The following is a 17,413-nucleotide window of genomic DNA, read 5'->3' on the forward strand; positions in this document are numbered from 1 at the left end:
TGCAATCATTAGTCCAAACAGTTGCAAACGTTCTAAAACGAGTTTCTATTAGACAAATTTAGGAATGTCATTCCGTTAGTTACGGTTGCTTGCGTTAAACGTTTTGTAACAATCGGCTAATGAATGCATCCCATGTTTGCTTTTGACGGTGTAAGGTTTGGCCTTTCCGAGCTACCATACAGAAAAAAAAACATCCCTGACAAGCAGCTGTTGCTACAATGTTACAGAATTCCCACGTGCGCAAATCAATCTGTGGTCACTTTGTGATAGTTTGACTAATCGTCAGTGAAATTGTGACAATTTTCTGCATCTTCAACTAGAGGACAATGGAGGCCGTTATTACGATCAATCCCGGTAAATGATTGCTGCGTGTTTAGTGTAAAGTCACTAATGCTAACGCATGCCAATGGATGGTAGCCTAGCCGTTGCCGTTATGAAGTTGCGATTTACATTACCCTTTCTTCAAAACGGTCATTTCATCAAGCATGTGAATTGTTTTCTGTTTAGGGGCCACGAAATGGGACATCCGAGAGAAAGTTTGGGATTACATTGAAGCTAAGAATCTTGCAAACTTTCCAAGGCCTGTGCACAACAGAATCCCCAATTTTAAGGTAGGGCATTTCTGGAGGTTCAGTGTACTGCAATTTGATTGAATTATTCCGAAAGCTAACCCTCTTAGTATTTGTCAAAATAGGTTTGAACCCTCTTGTCAGTAGTTTCAATTTGTATTTTGCATGTGCTGCTGGTAAGGTCCCATATAGCCATTTTGAAAAGTATTGTCTCCACAGCCATTGGTCTGCACTAATAAATGTCTCTAGCTAGCCTTACCTAAACATCAGACTGCTACCATGGTTACTCCATGACACCAGTCTGAAAGTAGCTGTAGAAAAGACTCCGTAGTCTCTACAAGACAATGTTGAAGAAAATAATATTTACACTTTACCGGTTGTACATGCTGTTGTTCCTTTTGGCTGTAGGAGGTTGAGATCAGGTATCAACAGGAAAGTGTTGTTTACCCGACTTTTTGCACAATATGTTAACAATAGCCGAATGCATTGGTATTTATTAGTGATCCCCATTAGCTTCTGCCAAGGCAGCAGTTACTCTTCCTGGGGTCCAAACACATTAAGGCACTTACATCTCACACAAAACAAAAGATAAAACAATACATTATTTTTAAAACTAGGCAAGTCAGTTAAGAACAAGTTCTTATTTGTAATGATGGCCTACCAAAAGTCAAAAGGTCTCCTGCGGGGATGGGGGCTGGAATTAAAAATTAAATTATAGGACAAAACACACATCAAGACACGAGACAACACAACACTACATAAAGAGAGACCTAAAGAGATGTGTTGCTGGCTTGTCCACATAGCAAGCCAGCAACACATGACAACACAGCATGGTAGCAACACATGGTAGGTAGCAGCACAAAACATGATGCACACATTATTGGGCACAGACAACAGCACAAAGGGCAAGAAGGTAGAGACAATAATACATCACACAAAGAATCCATAACTGCCAGTGAGAGTGTCCATGATTGAGTCTTTGAATTAAGAGATTGAGATAAAACTGTCCAGTTTGAGTGTTTGCAGCTCGTTCCAGTTGCTAGCTGCAGCGAACTGAAAATACGAGCAACCCAAGGATGTGTGTGTTTCGGGGGCATTTAACAGAATTTGACTGGCAGAACAAGTGGGGGATGAGGGCTACAGTAGATATCTCAGATGAAGGGGTGAGGCCTAAGAGGGTTTTATATAAAATTATTACACCACTACATATCTACAATACAAAATGTATAATACCACCATACAGCCATATTACAATGTATGTGTGTGTAGAGTGCGTGTATGCTTGTCTGTACTTGTGAGTCTCTTCAGAGTACCTGCTGTATCATAAGGGGTATTTTTATGTTTTTTAAAATCTGATTCTGCTGCTTGCATCAGTTACCTAATGTGGAATGGAGTTTCATGTAGTCATGGCTCTATGTAGTACTGTGCGCCTCCCATAGTCTGTTCTGGACTTGGGGACTGTGACGAGACTTCTGGTGGCATGTCTTGTGGGGTATGCATGGGTGTCCGAGCTCTGTGCTAGTAGTTTAAACAGACAGCTCGGTGCATTCAGCTTGTCAATACTTATAAGTAGTGATGAAGCCAATCTCTCCTCCACTTTGAGCCAGGAGAGATTGACATGCATGTTATTGTCACCTGACCACATGACTGCGCAGTAGTCCAGGGGCGACTAAATTAGGGCCTGTAGGACATGCCTTTTTGATAGCGTTGTTAAGAATTTTAGCAACTGTTGTAGCAACATGTTTTGACCATGACCGCTTACAATCCAGGGTTACTCCAAGCAGTTTAGTCAACTCAACCTGCTCAATTTCCATATTATTCATTACAAGATATAGATGAGGTTTAGGGTTTACTGAATGATTTGTCCCAAATACAATGCTTTTAGTTTTTGAAATATTTAGGACTAACTTATTCCTTGCTACCCATTCTGAAACTTTCCACAGCTCTTTAAGTGTTGCAGTCATTTCAGTTGCTGTAGTAGCTGAGGTGTATATACACATGTGTTTTTCTAGCAGCAGACTGATCGATAATATCTAAAGCTGCACTGAAGTCTAACAAAACAGCCCACATAATATTTTTCTCAGCCAGTCATCCCTCATTTGTGTAAGTGCTGTGCTTGTTGAATGTCATTCCCTATAATCTTGCTGAAAGTATGCTGTCAATTGTTTCCTGTAAAATAGCATTGTATCTGGTCAAACACAATTTTTTTCCAAAGTTTACTAAGGGTTGGTAACAGGCTGATTGGTTGGCTGTTTGAGCCAGTAAGTGGGCTTTACTATTCTTGGGTAGCTGAATTACTTTTGCTTCCATCCAGGAGGAGTGGCAACAGTGTCTGCTATTATCCTCATTCATTTTCCATCCAAGTTGTCAAACGCCGGTGGCTTGTCATTGTTGATAGACAACAATACATGTTTCACCTCTTCTACACTCACTTTACAGAAGTGAAAATTACAAATAAAATCTAAGTTTATTTGTCACGTGCGCTGAATACAACAGGTGTAAACCTTACAGTGAATTGCTTACTTACAGGCTCTAACCAATAGTGCAAAAAAGGTAATAAGTGAACAATAGTTAGGTAAAGAAATAAAACAACAGTAAAAAGACAGGTGAGTAGCGAGGCTATAAAAGTAGCGAGGCTACATACAGACACCGGTTAGTCAGGCTGATTGAGGTAGTATGTACATGTAGATATGGTTAAAGTGACTATGCATATATGATGAACAGAGAGTAGCAGTAGCGTAAAAGAGGGGTTGGCGGGTGGCGGGACACAATGCAGATAGCCCGGTTAGCCAATGTGCGGGAGCACTGGTTGGTCGGCCCAATTGAGGAAGTATGTACATGAATGTAAAGTTAAAGTGACTATGCATACAGTGGGGGCAAAAAAAGTATTTAGTCAGCCACCAATTGTGCAAGTTCTCCCACTTAAAAAGATGAGAGGCCTGTAATTTTCATCATAGGTAGACTTCAACTATGAAAGACAAAATGGGGGGGTTGGAATCCAGATAATCACATTGTAGGATTTTTAATGAATTTATTTGCAAATTATGGTGGAAAATAAGTATTTGGTCACCTACAAACAAGCAAGATTTCTGTCTCTCACAGACCTGTAACTTCTTCTTAAGGAGGCTCCTCTGTCCTCCACTCGCTACCTGTATTAATGGCACCTGTTTGAGCTTGTTATCAGTATAAAAGACACCTGTCCACAACCTCAGTCACACTCCAAACTCCACTATGGCCAAGACCAAAGAGCTGTCAAAGGACACTGTCAAACAAAATTGTAGACCTGCACCAGGCTGGGAAGACTGAATCTGCAATAGGTAAGCAGCTTGGTTTGAAGAAATCAACTGTGGGAGCAATTATTAGGAAATGGAAGACATACAAGACCACTGATAATCTCCCTCGATCTGGGGCTCCATGCAAGATCTCACCCCGATCACAAGAACGGTGAGCAAAAATGAGCAAAAATCCCAGAACCACACGGGGGGACCTAGTGAATGACCTGCAGAGAGCTGGGACCAAAGTAACAAAGCCTACCATCAGTAACACACTACGCCGCCAGGGACTCAAATCCTGCAGTGCCAGATGTGTCCCCCTGCTTAAGCCAGTACATGTCCAGGCCCATCTGAAGTTTGCTAGAGAGCATTTGGATGATCCAGAAGAAGATTGGGAGAATGTCATATGGTCAGATGAAACCAAAATATAACTTTTTGGTAAAAACTCAACTCGTTGTGTTTGGAGGACAAAGAATGCCGAGTTGCATCCAAAGAACACCAAAGCTACTGTGAAGCATGGGGGTGGAAACATCATGCTTTGGGGCTGTTTTTCTGCAAAGGGACCAGGGCGACTGATCCGTGTAAAGGAAAGAATGAATGGGGCCATGTATCGTGAGATTTTGAGTGAAAACCTCCTTCCATCAGCAAGGGCATTGAAGATGAAACGTGGCTGGGTCTTTCAGCATGACAATGATCCCAAACACACCGCCCGGGCAACGAAGGAGTGGCTTCGTAAGAAGCATTTCAAGGTCATGGAGTGTCCTAGCCAGTCTCCAGATCTCAACCCCATAGAAAATCTTTGGAGGGAGTTGAAAGTCCGTGTTGACCAGCAACAGCCCCAAAACATCACTGCTCTAGAGGAGATCTGCATGGAGGAATGGGCCAAAATACCAGCAACAGTGTGTGAAAACCTTGTGAGGACTTACTGAAAACGTTTGACCTCTGTCATTGCCAACAAAGGGTATGTAACAAAGTCTTGAGATAAACTTTTGTTATTGACCAAATACTTATTTTCTACCATAATTTGCAAATAAAATCATAAAAAATCCTACAATGTGATTTTCTGGATTTTATTCTCTCATTTTGTCTGTCATAGTTGAAGTGTACCTATGCTATGATGAAAATTACAGGCCTCTCATCTTTTTAAGTGGGAGAACTTGCACAATTGGTGGCTGACTAAATACTTTTTTGCCCAACAGAGGGTAGCAGCAGCGTAAAAAGAGGGGTTGGGGGAGGCACACAATGCAAATAGTCCGGGTAGCCATACCTGTTCAGGAATCTTATGGCTTGGGGGTAAAAACTGTAAAGACTTGGCATTCCGGTACTGCTTGCCATGCGGTCGTAGAGAGAACAGTCTATTACTGGGGTGGCTGGGGTCTTTGAACATTTTTAGGTCCTTCCTCTGACACCACCTGGTGTAGAGGTCTTGGATGGCAGGCAGCTTAGCCCCAGTGATGTACTGGGCCGTACGCACTACCCTCTGTAGTGCCTTGCGGTCAGAGGCCGAGCAGTTGCCGTACCAGGCAATGATGCAACCAGTGCTCTCGGTGTTGCAGATGTAGAACCTTTTGAGGATCTCAGGACCCATGCCAAATCTTTTTAGTTTCCCGAGGGGGAATAGGCTTTGTCGTTCCCTCTTCACGACTGTCTTGATGTGTTTGGATCAGTCTAGTTTGTTGTTGATGTGGACACCAAGGAACTTAAAGCTCTCAACTTGCTCCACTATTGCCCCGTTGATGAGAATGGGGGCGTGCTCGGTCCTCCTTTTCCCGTAGTCCACAATAATCTCCTAAATCTTGGTTACGTTGAGGGATAGGTTGTTATTCTGGCACCACCTGGCCAGGTCTCTGACTTCCTCCCTTTTGGTTTTCTTGTCGTTGTCGGTGATCAGGCCTACCACTGTTGTGTCGTCTGCAAACTTAATGATAGTGTTGGAGTCGTGCCTGGCCATGCAGTCGTGGGTGAACAGGGAGTACAGGAGGGGACTGAGCACGCACCTCTGGGGAGCGCCAGTGTTGAGGATCAGTGTGACAGATGTGTTGCTACCTACCCTCACCACCTGGGGGCGACCTGTCAGGAAGTCCAGGATCCAGTTGCAGAGGGAGGTGTTTAGTCCCAGGATCCTTAGTTTAGTGATGAGCTTTGAGGGTACTATGGTGTTGAACGCTGAGCTGTCGTCAATGAATAGTATTCTCACGTAAGTGTTCCTTTTGTCCAGGTGGGAAAGGGCAGTGTGGAGTACAATAGAGATTAGAGGTCGACCAATTAATCGGAATGGCCGATTAATTAGGGCCGATTTCAAGTTTTCATAACAATCGGAAATCGGTATTTTTGGATGCCCATTTTTTTAAATATTTTTTTATATATACCTTTATTTAACTAGGCAAGTCCGTTAACACATTCTTATTTTCAATGGCGGCCTAGGAACGGTGGGTTAACTGCCTCGTTCAAGGGCAGAACGACAGATTTTCACCATGTCAGCTCGGGGATCCAATCTTGCACCCTTACAGTTAACTAGTCCAACGCAATAACGACCTGCCTCTCTCTCATTGCACTCCACAAGGAGACTGCCTGTTACGCGAATGCAGTAAGCCAAGGTAAGTTGCTAGCTAGCATTAATCTTATCTTATAAAAATCAATCAATCATAATCACTAGTTAACTACACATGGTTGATGATATTACTAGATATTATCTAGCGTGTCCTGCGTTGCATATAATCTGACTGGGCATACAAGTTTCTAAGTATCTAAGTTTCTGACTGAGCGGTGGTAGGCAGAAGCAGGCGCGTAAACATTCATCCAAACATCACTTTTGTGCATTTTGCCAGCAGCTCTTCGTTGTGCGTCAAGCATTGCACTGTTTATGACTTCAAGCCTGTCAACTCCCGAAATGAGGCTGGTGAAATGGCTAGCTAGTTAGTGCACACTAATAGCATTTCAAATGTCACTCGCTCTGAGCCCTTGCTCTGCATGGGTAACGCTGCTTCGATGGTGGCTGTTGTCGTTGTGTTGCTGGTTCGAGCCCAGGGAGGAGTGAGGAGAGGGACGGAAGCTATACTGTTACACTGGCAATACTAAAGTGCCTATAAGAACATCCAATAGTCAAAGGTTAATGAAATACAAGTGGTATAGAGGGAAATAGTCCTATAATTCCTATAACTACAACCTAAAAAGTCTTACCTGGGAATATTGAAGACTTGAAGATATGTTGTCATGTTTTGTGCAAGGAACTGAAACGTTAGCTTTCTTACATAGCACATATTGCACTTTTACTTCTCCAACACTTTGTTTTTGCATTACTTAAACCAAATTGAACATGTTTCATTATTTACTTGAGGCTAAATTGATTTTATTGATGTATTATATTAAGTTAAAATCTGCTTTTTTGGTCCTCCAATAATCGGTATCGGCGTTGAAAAATCCTAATTAGTCGACCTCTAATAGAGATTGCATCATCTGTGGATCTGTTTGGGCGGTATGCAAATTGGAGTGGGTCTAGGGTTTCTGGGATAAGGGTGTTGTGAGCCATTACCAACCTTTCAAAGCACTTCATGGCTACAGATGTGAGTGCTACGGGTCTGTAGTCATTTAGGCAGGTTGCCTTTGTGCTCTTGGGCACAGGGACTATGGTGGTCTGCTTGAAACATGTTGGTATTACAGACTTAATCAGGAACATGGTGAAAATGTCAGACACCTGCCAGTTGGTCAGCACATGCCAGGAGCACACGTCCTGGTAATCCGTCGCCTGGAACAGCTGATGCGCTCATGCATGCGTCAGTGTTGCTTGCCTTGAAGCAAGCATAGAAGTGATTTAGCTCGTCTGGTAGGCTCATGTCACTGGGCAGCTCGCGGCTGTGCTTCCCTTTGTAGTCTGTAATAGTTTGCAAGCCCTGCCACATAAGACGAGTGTCGGAGCCGGTGTAGTATGATTCAATCTTAGCCCTGTATTGACACTTTGCCTGTTTGGTGGTTCGTCGCAGGGCATAGCAGGATTTCTTGTAAGCTTCCGGGTTAGAGTCCCGCACCTTGAAAGCGGCAGCTCTACCCTTTAGCTCAGTGCAAGTGTTGCCTGTAATCCATGGCTTCTGTTTGGGGGATGTACGTACAGTCACTGTGGGGACGACGTCCTCAATGCACTTATTGATAAAGCCAGTGACTGATGTGGTGTACTCTTCAAGGCCATCGGAAGAATCCCGGAACATGTTCCAGTCTGTGATAGCAAAACAGTCCTGTAGTTTAGCATCTGCTTCATCTGACCACTTTTTTTATAGACCGAGTCACGGGTGCTTCCTGCTTTAATTTTAGCTTGTAAGCAAGAATCAGGAGGATAGAGTTGTGTTCGGATTTACCAAATGGAGGGCGAGGGTGAGCTTTGTCCGCGTCTCTGTGTGTGGAGTACAGGTGATGTAGAATTTTTTTCCCTCTGGTTGCACATTTAACATGTTGATGGAAATTTGGTAGAACTGATTTAAGTTTCCCTGCGTTAAAGTCTCTGGCCACTAGGAGCGCCGCCTCTGGGTGAGTGGTTTCCTGTTTGCTTATTTCCTTATACAGATGACTGAATGCAGTCTTAGTGCCAGCATCTGTCTGTGGTGGTAAATAAACAGCCACGAAAGTATAGCTGAAAACTCTAGGCAAGTAGTGTGGCCTGCAATTTATCACAATATACTCTACTTCAGGCGAGCAAAATCTCGAGACTTCCTTGGATTTCGTGCACCAGCTGCTGTTTACAAATATGCACAGACCCCCCGTCTTACTGGAGTGTGCTGTTCTATCTTGCCGGTGCAGCGTATATCCCGCTAGCTGAATATCCATGTCGTCGTTCAGCCACGATTCCGTGAAACATAGGATATTACAGTATTTGATGTCCCGTTGGTAGGATATTCGTGATCGTACCTCGTCTAGTTTATTGTCCAATGATTGCACGTTGGCGAGTAGTATTGATGGTAATCTTAGCTTTCCCACTCGCCTTTTCCGGGTCCTGACCAGGCATCCGGCTCTTTGTCCTCTGTACCTGCGTCGCTTCCTCTTGCAAATAACGTGGATGTCGGCCCTGCTGGGTGTTTGGAGAATGTCTTGCTTGTTGAAGAAAAAATCTTCATCTAATCCGAGGTGAGTGATCTCTGTCCTGATATCCAGAAGCTCTTTTTTGCCGTAAGATACGGTTGCAGAAACATTATGTACAAAATAAGTTATAAATAACGTGAAAAAAACACATCATAGCACAATTGGTTGGGCGCCAGTAAAACTGCTGCCATTTCTTCTGGCGCCAATGCTTGTCTTTCATAATTTGGTCAGTTGTACTTGGATGTGAAGCATTTGCTAATCTTGCCACTGAAAAAAAAAAAGTTGGCAATATCAGTGGGTTTTGTGATGAATGAGCCATCTGATTCAATGAAGGATGGAGCCGAGTGTACCTTTCTGCCCCAATTTTCGTTTAAGGTGCTTCAAAGCTTTTTACTATCATTTTTTTGTTTAATAGTGTAGTTCCTCCTTTTAATTCTGTTTAGTTACATAATTTCTAAATGTTCAGTATGTTTGCTGATCGGTTGTGCTGCCAGACCTATTTGCCATACCTTCAGTCAACTCGAGCACGTTTTCTCACAATTATCTGTAAGTGTTTGTCGTTGGTTACGCTCTGCCATATTGTACAAGTGTTTGTCGTTGGTTACGCTCTGCCATATTGTACAAGTGTTTGTCGTTGGTTACGCTCTGCCATATTGTACAAGTGTTTGTCGTTGGTTACGCTCTGCCATATTGTACAAGTGTTTGTTGTTGGTTACGCTCTGCCATATTGTACAAGTGTTTGTCGTTGGTTACGCTCTGCCATATTGTACAAGTGTTTGTCGTTGGTTACGCTCTGCCATATTGTACAAGTGTTTGTCGTTGGTTACGCTCTGCCATATTGTACATATAGTGTTTTGTCACGTGCAAATTGCATCAGTATTGAAAATACAAACGATATACAGACGACTAGCACACGGAAGGTCAGGTTGATACCGCTACTCTGTAGATGTTTTGTCTCACATTCCTACCTGCAAAGGACCAACCACACAGACAACCGGTATGTAGAGGTCGTGAGAGGAAGCTTTCCTGATCCAAATGCTCATTTCTGCCGAAGTAGAATTCTATGCAATTAAACTTGGGTTCTTCAGGCCATAGCTAGCCTAACTACCTTATTAGATATGTCATAGTGTAAGCTAGTAGCTATCATAGTTTCTTTGACTTGTTTTAAAATCTATATTTTAGTCAAGTCTACTGGTCAAAATAGGTTAACAGTGGCACACACATGCTTTTGAACCCTTTGTCCTTTGTGTGTGTGTGTGTGTGTGTGTGTGTGTGTGCGTGCTTGTCTTGCTGTATGTGGTTGTCTATGCGGTCAGGGTGCGGTCCCGGCCTGTGACCGTCTCTCAGCCCTGCAGGAGTTCAAGTCCAGCCAGACGGTCAAAGTGAACCCAGACCGACCCCAGCAGCAGGCACGCTACATCACCCTGGATGTAAGTGTGCACTCGCATCCTCTCTCCTTACCCCCTCTCCCCCTCTCTGCCCCCAGGGTGCCCACACTGCCTGCGCCAAGGTGTCGGAGCTGCAGGTATTCAATGAGACTGACGAGGTGAAGGTGGACCCTGACAAACCGCTGGAGGGGGCGAGGCTGGCCGTGCTGCAGGTAGCCCTGGGTCACAGGCCGCCATGAGCCTGGGCCATTGGTTCAGTAGTGTTGTCTCATCACCAGATCATAACCATGGAGTGCTGCAATTAGGTTATTTGTATTAGATGCCCTTTACTCATCTGTCTATGGTTTCTATTCTCTTATCTTACTAAACTCTGGCCTCTGGCTTCCAGGCGAGGAAAACCCTGCTGGTGCCGACCCCTCGCCTTCGCACAGGACTCTTCAATAAGATTGTCCCTCCTGAGGGAGCAAGCAAAGAAGAACTGAGAGTGTGCTCCACCTCGCAGGCGAGTCAGTCCCTTCTCACTAGTGCTGAGTAATTAAATGAAATGTCAGTTCTTTTTTTGTTTTTTTAAACAACTAACTGACTTCAGTTAAATTATTTGAATTCCATTTCGTTCTTTTTTCTTTCTTTCTGTGAGCTCATTGCGCTGTAGTTTCTCTAGAGATTAATCAGATCCAGCCCAAACTGTGCGATGTTGTAGTTTCTCTAGAGATGAATCAGATCCAGCACGAACTGTGCGATGTTGTAGTTTCTCTAGAGATGAATCAGATCCAGCACGAACTGTGCGATGTTGTAGTTTCTCTAGAGATGAATCAGATCAGCACGAACTGTGCGATGTTGTAGGTTCTCTAGAGATGAATCAGATCCAGCACGAACTGTGCGATGTTGTAGTTTCTCTAGAGATGAATCAGATCCAGCACGAACTGTGCGATGTTGTAGTTTCTCTAGAGATGAATCAGATCAGCACGAACTGTGCGATGTTGTAGGTTCTCTAGAGATGAATCAGATCAGCACGAACTGTGCGTTGTAGTTTCTCTAGAGATGAATTAGATCAGCACGAACTGTGCGATGTTGTAGGTTCTCTAGAGATGAATCAGATCAGCACGAACTGTGCGATGTTGTAGGTTCTCTAGAGATTAATCAGATCAGCACGAACTGTGCGACGTTGTAGGTTCTCTAGAGATTAATCAGATCAGCACGAACTGTGCGATGTTGTAGTTTCTCTAGAGATGAATCAGATCAGCACGAACTGTGCGATGTAGTTTCTCTAGAGATGAATCAGATCAGCACGAACTGTGCGATGTAGTTTCTCTAGAGATGAATCAGATCAGCACGAACTGTGCGATCAAGAGGGGATACATAGAGAGCAGTTGCTTGGTGCTTTGACTTTGAAGACCTACTGAGATAGTGATATAGGCAGCAGCTCTATGGCGATGAGAGGATGACTTGGAATTAAATAATAAAGTAATCTAATGTAATATACACAACTGAATTTTTTTTATTAAAGTCATGTGAACTGCTGGTTAATAAGTGATAAGCAGTCACTAACACCATGGGACTTTTATTAGTTGTATTCTGTTACAGCATTCAACGCACATAATGCATAGGGCATTTCATGTTTGTTTTTTAATGATCAAAACCTAAATCCAAAATTGTGGTAATTTTGTAGTAATAAACTGAACCAACCTCAAAAAGCACTAATCGCTCAACACTACTTCTCACCCAACACCCACCCCGATGGCGCACTACCTATCCCACTCCATCCAGCCCCAGTACACATGGATTCAATATCTCACTTTACCTCCTTCATTCACCACTTCCCATTCATTATCCCCATAAACATGCTGTCACTCTGTACAACTTGGTGAATCCACCATAGAAGACCAAATGCTTTGTTCCCAGACTAGTTGGAGTGTCAGGTTTCAAATGTAAAATGTTTGAATCCTATGTTTCTTGTGATCTGGTACACCTGTTCTCACCTTTTCTTTCTTTTCTTTGTTTCTTCACCAGGGAGTGAAGGAGTTCAGCGTTCCTGTGGGTCTGGATTCCAAGGTTCAGGTGGATCTTCTGGTGGTTGGCTCTGTGGCCGTGTCTGAGAAAGGTGAGAGCCCGCAGAGAGAACTCTATGGGCAGTGGACACCTACCCTGGTCCAGGAAAGTTCCGGCTCAGCACCAACACCCATACTGTTAGGATTAATCTCATCTCTCCTTTCTCCTCAGGTTACCGGATAGGTAAAGGAGAGGGCTTTGCTGACATGGAGTATGCCATGATGCTCTGCATGGGGGCTGTGACCGAATCCACTGTGGTGGTTACCATCGTCCATGACTGCCAGGTTAGCCTGTTATCCCACAACATGAAAGTCACACACTGTGTTCCAGATCATGCTCCAGATTCCTATTATTTTGCAATGTGTATCTGTGCTTGATGTCTGTGTATTTCTGCAGGTTGTTGACATCCCAGAGGATCTGATTGAGAGCCATGACATCACTGTGGACTACATCCTCACCCCGACCAGAGTCATCAAGACAGACTGCCAACGCCCCAAGCCCCAGGGCATCATCTGGACTAAGGTACAACACTAAATCTCACCCAGTTTACTGTCGCTCAATATGATTCATTCCATTGCCTATGCAGTTGTTCTAACTACTGTTGCTGCTGCTAGCTACAGCTGCTGGTTTTACTCATACGACTGCTATTAGTTGCTGTATGTTGCTGAGTGGCTGAAACCTCAATGATTTGAGCTAGAAAACAGCTTTCAAAGTGAGGCTAAAGTTGCGCCCATCTTCTGTAGTTTTCCAGTGACTTTTGGCTGCACCTCAAACCGTGTTACTTGAGCTTTGTTTGCTCACCTTCCCGTAGAAGTATACCCATTACACACACATGCGCGCACACACACGTGCTACCTCTGGGGTCCCTTAAGACAGCCATGCCCGTCCTGAGGACCCACGCTGACCTCGTAGACAGGAAGGCCATGTCTGATCATCAAAGGCCTCTCCACCGGGCCAGCCTGGCTGTGTAGGGCCCAGTTAAAGAGAGGGCACCGGGGCCAAGGTAAAAACAATAGACCATTATATCCTGTACAGGCACAGCTGCCATCACAGCCTTAGCAGACACGCTCTGCCCTGGGAAATCAGAGAGCTGTCTTTATATAGCTTACTAGGGAAGTGGAATATCCCCCCACAATAAAGATGATGCTGTCAAAGAGGTTATCCGCACTCCTGAAGACTGTCAGTCTGTTTCCTCTGCATTCATGTACTGTAAGCATGGATGTGTTGTTATAGAGTACTGTTGTGTTGGTTGTTGTGCCCTTTGAGGTTTGTCAAGTAGTCTAGTCATGCATGGGTTTTGGTGTAGTTCATAAGCTATCTAGCATGCTCTGAACATTTGCATGGTCACCTAGAACGGCATGAGCAGGCACCAAACATCAGCTTTCTTGATTGTGTTTATACCCCATCACTTTACTAAACTCCATTCTTCTTGGCATGACCCAGAGCTGGGCTGCCCTTAACCCAGTGCCTTTGCTGGCCTTGAGCAGCCCTGCTGTGATATGACCTTGAGCAGCCCTGAGCCTGTCCTGTTGTATACCTGCAGCTGAACGCTGAGATGCTGGAGAAGATCCCTGTGCTGAAGAAGCTCCGGGCCTTGGAGGAGGAGCAAGGGAAGGACGTGACCCTGGGGACACACCCTCCCCCGCAGCCCAGGGAGAGGGCCAGGAGGGAGCCCCGGAGGGACAGAGAGCCCAGGTCAGAGGGTGATAGACCCCGGCGTGAGCCCAGGCGCAGGCCTAGACGGAACACCCAAGAGGACACTGAGAGGGACCCCAACGGGGAGTCCAGGGAGGAGACTGAGCAGAAACCCAGACGACGCCCACCAAGAGTGAGGAGGGAGGGGGACAGAGAGGGGGGTAGGGATGGTGATGGGGAGGGAGGTCAGGAGGGAGGTAGAGAGGGCGGTAGGAGGGTCAGGGGATTCCGCAATGGGGGCTTCCGTGAGGGGGCAGAGATGGAAGTAGGGGGAGAGGCAGAGGAGGAGGCCGGGAGGGGGCCAGGGGGAGGGGAAGAGAGGGGGACAGGGATGGGGTCAGGCAAGAGGGCAGGGAGGAAGGTGGTGAGCCACATGAGCGCAGGCCCCCCTTGACCGTGACCACAGTGTACCTGGGGGGCATCCCTGCCGGGCTGCGTGTCAGCGAGCTGAAGACTGCTCTCCGGGAGAGGGAGGCAGCCCCCATCCGTCTCACGTGGCAGGGTGCTCAGCACCGGGCCTTCCTGGACTACTTAGACCCCCAGGCTGCAGACCAGGCCCTGGCCGCCCTGGAGGGGCTCTCCCTGAACGGCCACGACCTGCAGGCTGAGCTGGCCAAGAGCCAGAGGGGAGGCAGGAGGCCAGGTCCAAGCAACCGGAGGTCCAGACCAAATACAGGCCCCAAAAATACAGCTAGAGAAAGTAGAGGGAGTATGAGTGAAGCAGAGGCAGATTCCCCCAAGCAGGAGCTCAACCATAACGAGTAACTGCCTGCTTCTACGTCCATCTCTGTACAGAAGCCAAGCCAGCAGAAAGAAAAGGCTGTGTTTCTTGAAAGGAAAGGATGATACCTTCACTGTACCAATGTGAAGTGTGAAAATATGTTTAATGCCTTAAGCAGAGTTTGGTTTGTCATTATGGTTTTTAGTGTTGGTATTGATAACACGTAACCCTATTTACGTTTGAAATGTTCTTATACAGAAGTTTCATCCACACTGGCAGGCCTGTCTGTCAGTCACAAAGGAAGGAGAGGTTGGAGGTTTCCCTGTTAGTCTCTTTGTGCAGGGGCAATGTTTAATGCCCTACATGTAATGCCATCGGAATTCACAGGATATTTTGTGTACTAAATAAACCATACTTTGAGTTCATAGTTTTAACCAATTTTGTCTTCTTTATAACTCAAAACCCAGGACTGATCAACCTATGACTGTCAAATGATGACATGTGTACTGTGTGTTCCTATTGTAAGTTATCCTACTGATGAACAATCTGAGGAAAATATGAACCTAAAGCTAAAACAGATGAGGGAAATAGTATAGCAAGATGGATGGTGAGCTGGTGTGTTAACCCTTCATCAAGTGTCCTATCCTCTCATGGGACCTTGTTTGTCTTTTGGCAGTATTGGGCTGTTTTCCTGCGCTCCTCTCGCTAATGGCATAACACATGGTATAGCCTATCAGATGGCCTGACAAGTCCAATTAGTCTGAGGGTGGTATGTGGGGAGCAGGAGTTAAGAGGACTAGATGTAGTATACTGGATGTCCTAACCTCTGAGCTATCTATTGCTAAAGACACAGTACCTCTGGAAGTGATATGTTGTATGACCAGCAGGTAAACATTATGGCTGGCATGACATGTCTGATGGCTTACCTACTTTGGCCAACGCTTGAGGTTCTATCTGCAGCTACCTGCAGTGCCCTAACCCTGTGACAACCTTTGTGCATCTGGTTGGCCTAACAGTGACTTATAGCTGCTGTGCTAATGCTTGGCCAAAGATGTGTCCCAGTTCAGAGTAGTTTAGACAGGCTGAGGGACAAGCACATAGCATGGCTGCCTCTCCAGACCAGAACCTAGGCAGGCTTTTTATGGAGCTGTCATCTAGCCCAGGCCGGGGAACAGCTGTGGAGACCCAGCAGGAATCTCAGCCCTGTAGAGGTGCTGCGCCCCGGCTCACGTCATCAGCATGCTAATGTGTGGTCCCTCCGCTGCAGTGTGGAGCGACTGGGCCTGCTGCCCCTGTGTGCTCTGCTCATACAAGGGAATTTCACTGGAGTTCAGAGAGTGGTCACCACCTTGTGAGATAACACAGCTCCATACATACATGCATACATAGTCACACACAGCCTCACACAGAAACGCCAACATATACACAGCAAGGCATGGGGCCCAATGTGAGAATGTCACTGAGAATAAGCTATTATAACAATACTTCACTTCCAAAACAATTAAGTTTTGTTATTACTGTATTTGTCCTTGTAGGTAAAAACGTTACAGTGCAGCTAAAGTGGTTACTTTAATTAAAGTAGGAACACTAACATCAAGTTGAAGTGACTATTGAAATGCAGAATATAATGTGTGTCATTTAATTTGTTACTTTGCAATTTTAAGCATTTTTTCAGACACTGATATAATAGGGTTACTTCTAGAATGAGTAGGCCTAAATATTTTCTTATACTAATGGTTTAAACAGTACATTTGAACAGGCATTATTTCAATATTATAGTCACAACGTTTTGATCGTGAATGCAACATTTGTTGTATTGTTTCATTCGAATATGTTTTACTTAACTCGTTCTAGTATAGTATTGAAGTGCTCTTTATAGCTTGGGACACTTAGTAATTAAGGAAGTTATTTGGGAATTACGTCAAATTGAAGCTACAGATTTCAAGTTGGATTCGGTGCTGAAACAAGTCTGCGTTCTGTCCAATATGACATTTCCAAAGTAACAAATTTAAAGATTGCATCGACATGTTTTCATGTGAAAATGGCATTTCAGATTGTAAATGTCTTCTGCAGTCTAGATTCATACAATGGAAACAAAACCACGGTGTCTTATAATGCACGAGAAATGCTTAGGCCTATATTATTTTAATGTCTTTATACTGATTTAATCCTTATGTGATTTGCTATGTATTTTGCTGGGGCAGATGTCATGCAATGTAGCGCTAAGTAGGAAAGGCATATAAGCATCTACAGCAACAAACAAACCAGATAATGTAATGTTTTATCAGTGAGAATAAGCCCATAATCTCAAAGTTGAAAACAATACATAACCCACACAAAATAATAAACTCCCGTTTAAATGTTATTTAGCAATGGCTATACTTGCTACAGCCTATATATATTCCAGTAAAAACCTCACATCCAGAGTGCTGTATTTGAGAAAAGGCAGTCTGAGCCCGTTGTGCCTTTATAAGAGAAGGATAAATGTTTCTCGGCGGTGGGCACGCGTTTTCCTCCCTCTTTGAAACCGAATCCGAGGCGAATTCGCCATCCCCCGTAACTGCTGGCTTTGATTAGTTAAGGGTTAATTACAACATACACTCCGATTACACAGTTATACATTGGACAGAAGTTTTCGAGATCCAACAGATA

At 44.7% G+C, this 17,413-nt stretch overlaps 1 protein-coding gene across 1 annotated transcript; it reads left to right on the top strand.

Annotated features, from left to right (window-relative positions):
* Window positions 1–160: 160 nt before the first annotated feature.
* On the top strand, window positions 161–15,195 carry LOC112263765 (methenyltetrahydrofolate synthetase domain containing). Its single transcript, XM_024440336.2, is given in 9 exon segments — window positions 161–354; window positions 508–611; window positions 10,395–10,508; window positions 10,685–10,798; window positions 12,307–12,397; window positions 12,517–12,629; window positions 12,742–12,867; window positions 13,889–14,285; window positions 14,288–15,195. Coding segments are annotated over 9 exon segments (1,605 nt in total). The 5' UTR covers window positions 161–326; the 3' UTR covers window positions 14,806–15,195.
* The last annotated feature ends 2,218 nt before the right edge of the window (window positions 15,196–17,413 follow it).

This window comes from Oncorhynchus tshawytscha, unplaced genomic scaffold (assembly GCF_018296145.1).
Source record: "Oncorhynchus tshawytscha isolate Ot180627B unplaced genomic scaffold, Otsh_v2.0 Un_scaffold_4_pilon_pilon, whole genome shotgun sequence".
NCBI lineage: Eukaryota > Metazoa > Chordata > Actinopteri > Salmoniformes > Salmonidae > Oncorhynchus > Oncorhynchus tshawytscha.